The 14,604-nt window shown below is 39.2% G+C and overlaps 1 protein-coding gene across 1 annotated transcript in view; it reads right to left on the bottom strand.

The window, feature by feature from the left end:
• Window positions 1–13,651, bottom strand: part of LOC306864505 (mediator of RNA polymerase II transcription subunit 13-like) — a 76,221-nt gene extending 62,570 nt beyond the window's left edge. The window contains exons 1-2 of the mRNA XM_079408549.1: window positions 13,075–13,651; window positions 8,989–9,223 (exon numbers count right to left, since the gene is read on the bottom strand). Coding sequence (XP_079264675.1) covers window positions 8,989–9,223; window positions 13,075–13,140 — 301 coding nt within the window. The 5' untranslated portion in view covers window positions 13,141–13,651. The remainder of the gene's footprint in view (window positions 1–8,988; window positions 9,224–13,074) is intronic.
• Window positions 13,652–14,604: the final 953 nt, after the last annotated feature.

Raw genomic sequence — 14,604 nt, 5'->3', positions numbered from 1 at the left:
TCGAAACTGAATTTCGATTAATTGCACAGCCCTAGCAGAAATCGTGATTATAGTTGTTTTTGGGAAATGCACCCCTGGGTAATCATTTGGAAAATGAAGGTAAATATAAGAACGAAGGCATCTTCTTTCTTTTTTTTTATTCCAATTAAAAATATAACTATTTATTAGATAAACAACGTACAAGCAATATTAAAGCACACTAAAACAAATGCAAATGGGAAATTACCCAAGACCCTATCACTCCTAAAATTGTAAATAAAATGCAAATGATTTCATAAAATAATATTTAAAATGTCGTTGTACCATTCAAAGTATTTATGCGCAAAATAATATTACTACTACTACTACAATAATGAATAACTGCAAAGTTTGTATATATAGTTCAATATATGAAAATGTGTATAACAACATTATATTAAAGAGATAGTTCACACAAAAATGAAAATTGTGTCATTAATTACTCACCCTTATTTTCTTCTTCTTTGCAGACAAAAAGTATTCTCATAGCTTCATAAAATTACAGTTGAACAAGTGACGTCACATGGACTATTTTAAACAATGTACTTACTACCTTAGAGGGTCAGAACGTGCTCGGATTTCACCAAAAATATATTGATTTGTGTTCCAAAGATTAACAAATGTCTTGCGTGTTTGGAACGACATGAGGGTGAGACATTAATGACAGAATTTTCATTTTTGGGCAAACTACCCGCTTAAGATTATATTTTTATACAGTAATACAAACAACAAACTTAATTGCAAATGTGTAGAGAGAGAGAAATACAGAGCTTTACCCTAACCTGACCACAACCAGGAGGCCAGAACATGCTGGTCTTTTCAGCAGTCCCCTGTATTATTCAGTACACTAGCAGTGAGCACCATATTATCATCCCTCAGACACATGGACTCATAATAGCAGGACAGTGAGCGCTGCCCCTTAGTGTAGAGCTGCTCCCCACAGTCACAGGTTCCTATGCAGGAGTCATTAGATCAGCTGTAGGGTCATTAAACAGAGAGATTAATGTCTGCTCAACCATTGGCCCCCGGGGACTGAGCCAGACCAGGGAAGAGCCAGAGCCGTGCGCTACAAGAGCCGCTTCTCTTTCTTCCTGCTTATTTTCTCTGTTATCTCTTACCCTCCGATCTCCATCTTTCTTTATTTCTCTCTAGCTCATCTTCATCCTCTGCTGTAATCTGTATTCTCTCTCTCTATACATGCACCTCCATCCCTTTCTCTTCTCCTCGTGCCCTTGGTGTTCCTTTCTTTCTCTCTTGCTCCCATTTGTTCTTTTTCTCTGAATTTGAGAGCAGAGCCTCACAAGCACCAGAGAGCCTCAATTACTAATTAATGACTATTTCCAAAGATGACAGAAGAGCACAGCAATAAAGAGAAATGCTGAGAAAAGCATAAAGATGGAGGGAAATGAAGGCAGGGCTCCCCTTTTCCTTGGTTTGGGGAATTAAGTACAAAAGCTAATACATCATCAGGACAGGGTGAACAAGTCTGACCACACCATAGTTACAGCAGCACAGACACAAAGAATCATCAATACTGATTATAGCCAATACCATTTATGACACTTTTATGACTCTAATAGTAAGACCATATTTAATAAATTATGAAACTTAATGCTTTTAATTTGTCACCAAATAAAAAAAAAAATGTAAGTTTCAGACAGTTTTTTTTTTTTTTTTTAAATTAATACTTTTATTCCACAAAGATTAATTAAATTTTATCTAAAGTGACCACACAGACTTGTTACAAAAAAAAAAAAAAAAAAAAAAAAATTATATATATCTCAAATAAATGCTGTTCTTTTTTTAAATAATCCTGGAAAAAAAAGGTTTAAAAATGATCTAACTATTACCAAAAATTCTGTACTGGTGCATCCCTACTAAATATGCTTCTCATCAACTGTCCAAAAACCACCATGAACAGGTTTAAACCAGGTTCCTTCCCGCTAAAGGGGACAGGATAATTATTGATCTATTTCACACGTCTGCAGGTCTTGACCATTAGGCCAAACACAAGCAACTTTCAAACACAATGTAAACTGATGTTTGCGAGCATTACCGGTAAGGGCATAAAATAGATTATTGACAACAGCAATTGCACATTTCAACAGAAACAACCAAAGCCCTGCATTACAGAAATAACACACAGTCTTGCAACACAAAGCCCTTAACCTGTCAAACGGCACAACAAGATTAACAGGAGGAAAAATACAAATCAGACCTCACACACGCGGCGAGAAGAACAAAGAGGAGCTTTGCGTGTTATGCCGAGCAGAAAACCACCAGCAGTGTAAATCAACCCAAATCTTTCTCCTTCAATAAAACAAATGAAATAACACCAATTTCAGGTGACCTAGAAATGTCTTTTTATCACTAAACAGAATGTGTTTATACAAGACCCATGCTGTTTTCTGGTAGGCATCTGGCACAATGTCTGATTGTCTGATCACGCTGCTTGACTGTTATGGTATCCGATTCCGAAGTCTGTTTAAAACCGACAAAACGGCGGAAGCCGGGGGAAATTGAGAACGACAACAACGCACCTTCTGAAGCAAAGGAACTTGTATTATTTCCTTTTGCATTGACATCATTTCCTGCTGGAGGCAGAGCTCTCCAGCCATGGGTCAAAGGTCGAAGCAAGCCGACGGTTTACAAATGGCCTTCCTGGGATGATCTCACTCTCGAACGCCCCTATGGTCTTCAGACACGCAGTGATGTCAGGGAAAGGCAACAGCAGACATCAACTCCTCCAGCGCACTCAGTTCTTTCTGTGTCGATGGGATCCAACATGTTTTCAAAAGAACCTTTTCTCTGAGCGGCTCAGCTCTGTGGCCCGAGGGTTCACGCTACACACAGCTTGCCAATAGAAGATTCCTGCTCTTAAATGCACGGCTCATGTGTCTGACAAACAGTTCCAGTCAAGCTGCAAGTACACCACCAGTGTGCCTAAGAGTCATGGCCTACATGACTCCTGAACAAATACTAAATAAAGTGCGTTCATCACAACTTGTGTCATTATGTTGGTGAGAGACTCTCAGAGGCCAATCTATAATTACTGCGACTGACAGGCTCTCAGTGTACTTGGCTTACTGCTCCAACTAACACTTGCACACATATTAAAGGTGCAGTGTGTAATTTCTAAACTACATGGAGCAGTTTGTTTTATAGTGGCCCCACACAGCAAAAATTTAAGACTGACCCAAATAAGTTTGCCCAATATTTTTGACCGTTATTAATGAATAATCGGTTAGTTGGTTGTTGAACAGGGAATAAATAAAATCAGGGTGTGAAAGAAAAAAATAATAAATGGAAGTAAATAAATTAAATTTGCTTGTGAATAAAAAATATATAATAATTAGTAGTAAATAAAATTTGGTTGTATGAGTTTGATTGTAAAAGTAAAAAAACAAAAATTTTGGCAGGAAACCAATTTCAAAAATTGTTTTAGAGCCACTAGTGCCTCATAAAACATTTCATCTTTGACAAAATTTATTTTGTAAGCCAATATATGGAAGATTATACTCCGTTAGTAAAATCTGTGCTGTACTTCTTCCTCAATATTAACATAGAAATATTAACAAGCATTTTAAATTTCAATATTGCACAATATTACCGTTTTACTGTAAAATAAATGAATGCAGCTTTGGTGAGCACAATACTTCAAACATATTTAAACATTTTACCAACCCCAAAACTTTTGGACAGTAGTGCATGTTTAGAATAAATACATAAAATTAGGTTGTAAAAATAAAAAAAATTAATAATGTTAATAATAAATAAATAAATAAATAAATATGGACGTGAATAATAATAGTAATAATTAGTAGTAAATAAAATGTGGTTGTAATAGACAAAAAAAAAAAACATTTTGGCGGGAAGACCATTTCAAAAACTTTTTTAGAGCCACTAGTGCCTCATAAAACACTTCATCTTTGACAAATTTCTGCACACTGTCTTCTGTTGTAAGCCAATATATATGGAAGATAATACTCTGTTAGTAAAGTCTGCGTTCTCCTTTTCCTCAAATCATACATTTAAACATGCCATTTAAAAGAATAAGTGTCGTATGACTATGAGCTTTAATTTTATAGCCTGAAAGCCCGTCAGCCTTCAGCATAATGGGTACCACCAGCAGCTGTCTTTGAGCTATGCGGTAAACAGGTAGCCCTCGCAAAAAAACCCAGAGGAGAGAGAGAGAAGAGGGGAGAGAACAGGAAAAAGAGAGGGAGAGTGAAGCTGCCAGCACAACTCGCACCACAGGGAGACTGGCAGACGGGGGAGGGAACGAGAGAGTGTAGCAGACGAGTGTCAGAGGAGGAAAAATTAGGAAGAAATGAGCCCTACAGCAATTACCCTTACAGACAGACTACAGCTCCTTAATATCTATGCAAAAAAGATCAGAGAGAGAGGAAAGGGGGAAAAAAAGAAGGGAGGCAAAAGGGAGAGAGAGGAAAAGCAGAGGGGAGAGAGAGAGAGAAAGAGACAGAAAGGAGGAGGGAAAAAGACCTCATTCATGTCTCATTCTGTGGATGCCCCTGGATAGAACCGACATCAGCAAGCGCCACCGACGGGAACAGAGAGCATCAAGGGGGAGGGGAGGCAATCGGACATTTACATAAAAATAGAGGGCCGTGGTCTACCGAGGAGATGCTCATTTACTCCAATGGCAGTTCGGTTATTCCAGATCATTCCATCACATAGCAAGCGGAGCGCTGGGATTGGCTCTCTCCCGCGTTACATTCAGAGTCGGGTAAAGTTGCCTCTCAAACATCAGCCAAATGGCCTCCTGTCTCATTACATCTCCGAAACAGCGCTCCATGTTTTCTTCCACTCGCTCGGTGATTAAATACAAGACTTCAGAAGATCTGTCAAGTTCTTCCTTCACTTGCTCTTCCCTTGGGAAGGGAGTGATTAGTTAACAGACAGGACTGGCACTTGCCGCAAAATTTTAAGACTTTAACAAGCTGTACGAGGGGAGAAGGAACAAACATGGATGAATAAACATGTGGAAACACCAACATCTGAGCTGAAACAGCCCCAGACAAAGCCTTCAAGTTACACTTTTGTATTAACATCGAATCACAAGTGGGCCAAGCCAAATACAGGTGGAAACGCGGTTCAAAGCTTTTGTGGATGTAATAATTTAAACCACACTCAAACGAAGTCAAAAACGACATAGGACCACACTGGACACGCTAATGCATTCCGCCCTCCTTAGTTACTGTTCATATGTCCGACAAGCATGCCACTCTCACACTACACATTATGTTCTCATGCAGTAAAAAATACATTGTAAAGCAAAGAGTAAACTGACAACACGCCAACAGACAAGACAGAGCAGGAATGAAACAATGTCTCAGCTTTCAAATTTTGTAATTTAAGAAATTTAAACCACAAATACAGCTTTGTGGCTCTTTAAATTATAATTAAGAATTTTCTTATACCATTTAACGCATTTAAAACTTAAGGCCTTAAAACTCACATTTTGTTGTATCAAATTTAAGGACCCGTGGCAGCCCTGTATTTAAGATAGCCCATCAGACAGGGCGGTGATAAATTTTGGTAGCCCGACTGGAAAACACAATAGCCCCGGGACGTCGGGCTAGCGATTTTGCGAGCCCTGCACCCTCATGTCGTTCCAAACCTGTAAAAGATTTGTACGTCTTCGGAATACTATTTAAGATATTTTGGATGAGAACCGGGAGGCTTGTGACTGTCCCATTGACTGAAAGTATTTTTATCGCTTCATAACCTTCAGATTGAACCACTGATGGCAGATGGACTATTTTGGCGATCCCTTTCATACTTTTTTGGGCCTTGACAATGTTATTTACTTGGCAGTCAATGGGACAGTCACAAGCCTCCTGCTTTTCATCCAAAATATCTTAAATAGTATTCCGACGACGAATGAAGCTTTTACAGGTTTGGAACGACATGGGGGTAAGTGATTAATGACAAAATTTTCATTTTGGGGTGGAGTAACCCTTTAATGTGTCATGATCGCTGCAGCACCTCAGTTCAAGTGGTACGTGAACCGATCGTCTTTTCATATTTACTTAAAGCATGAAATAAACATCAGAACATTTTATTCCAACCGTGGAAATACGTCAATACACAACATTTTTCAAGTTTAAGTCAACCCACGTTGATCTACTCTCCTGTCTGATTTGTTTGTCGGACAAGATAGCGGATTTGGCGTTATGATTGGTCAGATCGCCTGTCAATCAAGCTCTTTGCAAAGGGTCAACTGTAAATTAATCACGGTGCTAAAAAGACAGAATTAAACTTTGACAGTTTGGTAATGGTTTAAAAGAAAACCATCCGATCAGGGGGAAAAAAGCCTGTTACATACACAGGTCTAAATATTATTTACGTCAAACATCTGAAAAATTTGTGAGAAATGGCTGCGCTGCTTAAAATTCAGCTTTGCCATCACAGGAATAAACTCCATTTTAAAATATATTAACATAGCATACACAATATTACTGTATTTTGATTTAAATAAATGCAGCTTTAGTGAGCAAAAGAGACTTCAAAAACATTTTAAACATTTTACCGACCCCAAACCAATTGAATGGTAGTGTGTTTTAACTATCAGCATCAAGTAACACTGCCAAAATATGTGATAAGTATTCACAAGAGATGTATTTGAGGTGCATGTTAATGCCAGGTGTAAACAGAGTTTTAAAATCTGAGACAGAATGGAGAATATGGTGATGAAGAGGTCAGCAGCCTTAGCCACTATATCCAATGCAAATCTTCAGATTTACAAGCCTTTGTGATTCTCCTATGCTGAATTTCTGACAAGGCTTAATTACGACAGGACACATGAATTCCGGCCCGTTCCCTTGGTTCTTGAAACCTTGAGACATGTTCCTCAAGTGAAGCGTACAACAGAAATGATAGTGCCATCTTTCATTCGCTCTCTATCCCCTTTAAAGTCTCACTGGACCTGCTGTTCACTGATTCACACCTTCACTGCCAGGGTGCCAGTAGGGATCTAAATCAGGTGCTCTGTGGTCCAGCGCAGGCGAATATATTTACACGTGTATGTGTCTTAAGAGCTTAATCTTTATTGCATCCCGTGGGCCTCCGCTGTGTTTGTAATAGGGCCAGAAGAAAGATGACTGCATGTGTGTTTGTGAGAAAGACATCAAGAAGTGTGTGTCAAGAGAGATGTTGAACGAGCAGCAGGTTCACACGTCTGTTGCAAGTAGAGAAGGTCAAGTGGCTATGACCCTGCTGATCTCAAGACGAACGCAGGCATAACATTTAGTCCTGAAACACAGGCTGTTTGACACTTTATCTGATCCTGAATTAGATGAGCAGAGAACCACAGATGCCTACGAGAGGAACAAATTAAAAGTACACAGCTTAACGCGACATTTGAAAATCTGGATTAGCACTCGGATAAAATACAACTGCAATAAAATCAATGCTCTTCTGACAGTTTTCCCAACACCTTAATTAACTGCAATCTCTTACCAAATAAACTTAAAAAAAAGAGTTTAACTTAAAAAATTTGTTCACACTAAAAATTACTAATCCAGGCATCGAAATTCCCATTTTGAAAATTCCTTGATATTACAGGTTTCCCACAGTTCTGGAGACCAACAAGTCAAGAAAGTATCAAGAGGTGTCAAGAGGAAGAGAGAAGCACACGTCTGACTTCTCCTCTGAGAGTCATGAGGCACAACTGGGATGCAGCCATTATAGCAAACATCTCCACAAACGAATGAAAAATACAGCAATATCTCTCATGGAGAGGGATATTATGGAATGGGTGAATTGGTCATTCTTTTCCCCATAAGGCTCCATTTCTGTCCCTCCTCTGGCACAATGAACGATAATGAGGGAGGGCCAATGGAAAAAGGAAAAAACATTAATCACTTCTTCCTATTTCTCTATCATCCCATTTTTCTTTCCTTCTGTTTCTCACTGTAAAAGAAGGCATGAATAAAGATAAGACAAGTCCATCTCCTTGATCCATAAAGGAAAAAAAAAAAAAAACAGGGAAAGAAAGGTGGAAAATGAAAGCTTTTCCGCAGATATCCATGATGCTTTCTGCTCGTTCATGCTTCGATGCTCTTCATTATTCCATCCTTCAAAGAGCTTAAGAAATAAAAATGAGGCAAAACTTTTCGATATTTCCTATTTTTTGTCTTTCATCAAACCGAGGGATTTGCACTCACACACATCGGATGAGATGTGACGCCGTCACACAGACTCCGCTGCTCTGTTTCATACAATGCAACACTAACCCAAAACAACAATAACCCTCAGGTCTGGGTTAGCAGAGCGAGAACTGATCTTAAAAGAAAACACAATCATAAAGGCATTTCACATCACTGCTGCTACACAGATCTACAGGTGATCACTTCTACAGAGATGAATCAAACACCTTCAGACCAGTCGGTTCAAACACAACAGAAGGCTCTTGATCTATTTTTAAATCACTCTAACAGTTCTTGTAAACATTTAAAATATTGTAGCATGTATAAACTTAATGACACTTTTTAGGTTTATCCGCAAGTGACATACGCTGACTGATAAACTGGGACTGTAGAAACAATAACCGAAGATCTTTGCCTGGGCCTACGGCACATTGTGATGACAAGTAACTAAAATGCACACGCAAAGAATGTGTGGGTGTGAGAGAGGAAGGAGGAGTCAGAAATTCAGAGAGACCACAGTCAATAGAGAAAGAGTTAAAATAAGCAAAAAGGAAAAAAGAAACTGAAAAACGCAAAACAAAAAGGACTTTTCGTTAGAGCCAGTGAAACATAGTGAGCTGCCTACCTAGACAGCATGAAAAGGTACTTAGGGGTGCCATGACAGCATATCACCACATCTTTGTTATGTGTATATCGACTTGATACAAAAGCACCAGTACTTTTCACATTGACAATGCTCAAAGATGCTAAGTCGGCAGCTCGCTAGGTTTTGGAACAAACTCAGAGCTCAAAAGCTTACCTGTCAGCTCGTGGTGGATGAGCTCAGAGAAGTTGGGATCGTCACCCCACCAGAAGAGCCAGAGCTCCCGGCGTCCCTGCCTCTGGCTCCGCCGCCACACGCTCAGCACATCCGCCTTCAGACAACGGCTGAAGCTGCAGAGGATGGGGTCCTCCTCTGTGACAGGGAACAGGATGGGCGCCGAGGTTGGACCTTGCCACACGTACCTCTTCCATTTTATCCCTGTCAAATCAGCCTGTGAGAAAGAGAGATTGCGTTAGCTTCTGTCAGTAAGGCAGTTCGCTCACCAACTCCGAAAAGACACACATTCACAGCAGCACCTAAAAGTCTTAGTGCTTATCTATTATCTGGTTTTAAGACTGAAGACAAACGGCACTGATGTGATGGAACAGCAGCACTTGAGCTATGAAATACTTAATGGACCCCAGCCCAGGAGTTAATCCTGCCTTAATGATCCGCTGTAAAATCAGCCATACTCAGACCGATACAGATAGGAGAGATCAGAAAAACAATGAGTGAAGCATAGGATAGAAAGACTTGAAATAAATACAAAAAAAGCAAGGAAATTGGGAATAAAAACAAATATTGAAGGGGATAAAAATAACCACTTTATGAGCACAAATTAAATAAAACGATTTGATGTTATGCACATCCTTAATTGACTTGGCAGGACAGGTCATGCAGACCTCAGATTTTATAAACTGGACGGCTGCATTTATAAAGAGATCAGCACAAAAAAAACCATTAGTTGTTATAATCTATAAACCCTGACTAATGGCAAGCTTAAAAACCTGTGTTTTTCTCATATGCACTGCCAGTTAAAACCAGACATGGAAAAAGACAGTTGTTTACAGTCATGTTCAGAATAATGTTCATTTGTTGCAAAGTGAAACTTGTTGCAGCTGTTGGAAAATATTTCCATCTGACTTAGGAGTGCAGATCAAACACCTGCAAAATATGCAAAGAAAACATCTGCAGAGGATGCACAGAAAAAATACAGCAGCAAAAGCTGTTAAACACTTGTTAGTGAAACTAAAAATGGGACAAATCTAGCGGTCGAAGTTTAGACCATTGACAGCTGACGAGGGGGGAAAGAAGTCAGAATAACCTTAAAGGCATAAAGAAGAAATTGGCAGAAATGTAAGAGGAAAGTAAACAGCCTCATGAAGCACTACACTTTTCCAGCACAACATTCTTGCTTTCCAAAAAGAGATTTTTTTTTTGATGGAATTCAATAGTCTAAAATTAGAAACAACCACAATATGCAAAAACATCAACTGAAAGAGTGTGTGTTTTAAGGGCAGGAGTCATGTTCGGCTTGAAGAATCTGGCTCCTTTGACTTTCCACTTAAACTTGAGTGGTTTGTTGGGTCATGGCCTTCCACATAACTTCCTCCTTTGTCACAACATCTCTCCTTCCTCTCTCTCCCATTTTCACAAAAGTTTTACAAGAAGTCTTCTGAGCGTTGCCAGGAATGACAGCAGATGCTTCTCGTGAGAATCGAAGCAAACAGCTGAGCTACAGGTGAAGTGACACCAACAACCTCCTTGAGACGCACTCCATCTCACGGCCCAAAACTATAGGACGCTTTCTCTCTTGCTCTCACTCCCAAGAGATGCTTATCAATAGCGTCTGTCTCACATTGCTTCAGCCACTCAAAAAAGTCAATCAGCACTCGAAGACCAATAGCCCCTGGAGACCGTCCAATGACAGGAAAATAGCATCACATGCACTCAAGATAAAAACTGTGACTGTTTTCAATCCATTTAACTGAAAGATTTCATCTTCAAAAGATTTTCACAAGCAAAACGACCTCACTAACCCGACTAGTATAACAAAACGTGAAATGTCAATCTCAGGAAGCCACAATTTATCTGTAACTTACTGCATGAAAAGTTGCACCCGACAACATTACAGCTCGCCTCTGGCAAGCTTCTTTTTTCTTTCTTGTTTTTTAAACCGCTATGCTAGATGTAAATAGAGTGAATAAACAAACATAATAAAATCTTGTAGGCTAAAAAGATGTTGCCTGATGCTTATTAAAGTTCCTTGCTCAATTTCAAAATCATATTTACTCCACCTGCTTGGCTAATATTATGCACTAAAACTTAGATGAGCGTGTGTTATGAGGCAGCAAATGTGTGTGCTGAGGTGAGACAGAGTTTCCCATGAGCTGAGCCTTACAGTGGTGTGCTAAATTTACACCAAGCAAAACAAAACAGGGTCAAACACTTTAAGAGCTTACATGTACAGAGAAATATGCAGATGGACTGTTCTGCATGATCATATAGTGAGGCTTATTATCTGAACAATTCACACACCCCACAAAACACAAAAGTAATTGACATTGGGGGAGGGACGTGAAGAGGAAAAAAAGTTGGCACACCTGTAACTAAACAAAAAAAAAATAAGACTAAGAGTGCAAACGAGTTTCTGGATAACTGCAACTATTCATATTCAAATTATCAAGCAATACATTCAAACAAGCTCTCAGTGGAGCCATCCATCTTCAGACAATATCAGAGATTGTGCTGTGGCAGTAATAAAACAGAGCAGGCATTAAACTGGATAAGCTGAAGTTCACCACAAGGCCTTGACACTGTTCGTGAGAGTGCGTCTGTGTACTTGTTTTGTTTTACTAGTGAAGGACACGTTTCTAAAAATGTCAAATATAGCAAAACCTGCATAAACCGAACAAATAACGCCTGTTTTCAAATCTAAAAATGCAGGGCTGGTCCATAGGAATTATAATTAGCTTAATCTAAGAACAATAGAAGTCAATGGGATGCCAGCATGTGTGTAAATGTGTGTGTTAGGGAGCAGAAAAGTGCTGTAAACAACCCTACAGGCTCCAGGAATGCCCCATCTATTTCAAACCCAATGTCTCTTATGGCACACATGAGGTAAACCCCAAACCAAGCACTGGTTATTTTAAGCCAAACAACTGATGCGTGGCTCACGCGATTAATGCAAATGCATCAAATCGGTCTAAACTATCAGGTAAAAAGGTGATTCCATAAAAAGTGTAATTTCTGTAAGATTTTAAGCATCCTTTTTAAGTTTTGATGGATTGTATTATGTCACTTTGATTCAATTTTAATATATATTGGAATACAGTTATGCCTTTAATGCAAAGTCAAAGTTTTTCAGGTTAATTTAGTTTTTTCTAGAGTTTGGCTCAAGGTCATGACACTGCAAAACGTTTCTTATTGTAAAGGGGCATTTAATGCAGATATTTCTACAAATATCCAGTTTCCAATAATTAGCTGCTTAGTGTATAAAATTAAGGTATCGTGGCTACTGACAAACAAAATAAAAGAATAATGTCATTATGACAAAGAAATCTGAATTATGGAACTGCACATCATTTTAGTAAGGTGAAGTTAAAAAAACAGTTAAGCATGGGATACAACTTTTTTATAGTATTTTATTAAAAAGTTGTATCCACGTTTTTATTTTATATATATGCATTAAATTACATTAAAATCAATAATACATATTTAAAAAAGCAAGAAGTTGAAAACACAGGTTTAATGTAAAAGGATTAATGTAAAAAATAATGTTTTATTTTTTTTAAATATGCTCAAAGAAACATTTTTCAATTCGCTAAACACACATTAGAGAGCCACGAAATAAGCCTGCAGAGAAGCGTGTAAACATTTATGTAAACACCCCGAACATAAGAACATGGAGTTTGAAACTAAGCCTAAAACGCTTTGTTTTACACAACTCCTAAAATTACATGTTTTTAAAAATAAGCGGAGTAATTTATACTTGCCCAAAGTGGTGGTAAAAAAGAAACTTTAACTTTCATTCTGCCAACACTCTTCTTTACGTGCAATTTACAAATACATGAACTCAACACACACAGCCGGTTTGCGTTAAGCCATCTGGTGCAAAACACTACAAACATGTAATCTCTTTAGAAAAGCTTACAAATAAGCAAACAAACAAGCAGCGTGTGTTTGAATCACACACATACACTGGGCCCTGCTCGCTCTCTCTCTCTCCCCACTGGGGCTGATGTTAGCATGCTAGGCGGCTAAAAATGGCTGCTTTTTCCTTTTAGTTTTTAAATCTCTTACCAGATAGAATAGATTGGAATGGCAGTCCTCCAAGCTGGCCCCGTTCGGTACGAAACAAGAACTCATCCTTTCACTGCGCGCTCGAACATCCCATCATCGGGCTTTCCATGGAAAAAGAAAAAGAACGTTTCTCCGAATTCGAGTCGAATGTGAACGGAATTATTTTAAACAATCGGTGGGGGAATGGAATTCAACAGCCCCATTCGATCGCTCGCGCCTCCCGCGTTCAGCCCGAATTAGAAGATAAAGAAAGAACGGCCTCAACCGTCGACGAGGCTGTGAGGGAATAGATTACATGTAAAAATAGATGAGGAATGTTATTAAAATAGAAAAAAGGAGAGCAAAAAGAGGCAACTCTCCCCCCTCCCCCTTGGCTTAAAAACGGGTTTAGCTTAAAAACGACTCTCTTATACCTCCATCCCCACCGAAACCGGTTTAAAAACGAAAAACATTCCGCGTTAGAGACGTCGAAAGGTGACGAGAAACTACATGAAATGGCTCATTTTCATTTAAAAGCGTATACTCGGTCTGTGTTCCTGCTGGTTTCCATTTGAATTCATGGATTCCTTTCTCTAATGGCGGCCACAGGGAGAACTCTGCCTCCCGGAGCCCATTGGCTGCTCGGCGGTCATGAGGGGCGTAACAACACTGCGAGCGACGGGCGCTGCCGCTAGGGGCGCTGCTGAGCGAATACAATTACTGCTGGTACACTTTAACCCTGCGCCACCTAGTGGTCATTTAACCCATTTAATACCAAATGATGATACCTGCTTGAATTATTCCCAGGCTATTTATGCTTTACTCATTGGATAACCCATGCTTATTTCCCTGTTGTTTAACTTTTATATATATATATATATATATAATGCATTCATTTTAGATTTTAAAATATTAAGTTGTTGGACCACTTCTTTTTTTCTGTCTACATGGCATCACTTAGGTTCTGTCATTCAGAAACATGGCTTTTCATCACTTCATATCACTGCTATGCTGATGACACTATGCTGATGACACACAACTCTACCTCTCATTCCATCCTGATGATCCGACGATAGCTGCTCTCTTCTCAGCATGTCTAAAAGACATTTCTTGCTGGATGAAGGACCATCACCTTCAACTCAACCTAGCTAAGACAGAACTGCTTGTAGTTTCAGCTAACCCATCGCTTCATCACAATCTCACCTTCCAGTTAGGCTCATCTACCATAACTCCTTCAAAAACAGCCAGAAATCTTGGAGTTGTGAGTGATGATAAGCTGAATTTCTCAGCCCACATTGCTAAAACTGCCCGGTCCTGCAGATTTGCATTATACAGTATTAGGAAGATCAGGCCCTTTCTCTCAGACCATGCAAGACAACTCCTTGTTCAGGCTCTTGTTCTGTCCAGACTTGACTATTGCAATGCTCTCTTGGCAGGTCTTCCAGCCAGTTCCATCAAACCTCTACAATTAATCCAAAATGCTGCTGCAAGATTAATCTTTAATGAGCCGAAAAGAATGCACGTCACACCTCTATTCATCAATTTGCACTG

The sequence above is a fragment of the Barbus barbus genome (genome assembly GCF_936440315.1).
Source record: "Barbus barbus genome assembly, chromosome: 45".
Classification (NCBI taxonomy): domain Eukaryota; kingdom Metazoa; phylum Chordata; class Actinopteri; order Cypriniformes; family Cyprinidae; genus Barbus; species Barbus barbus.
This window is presented reverse-complemented; position numbering and strand designations above follow the sequence as displayed.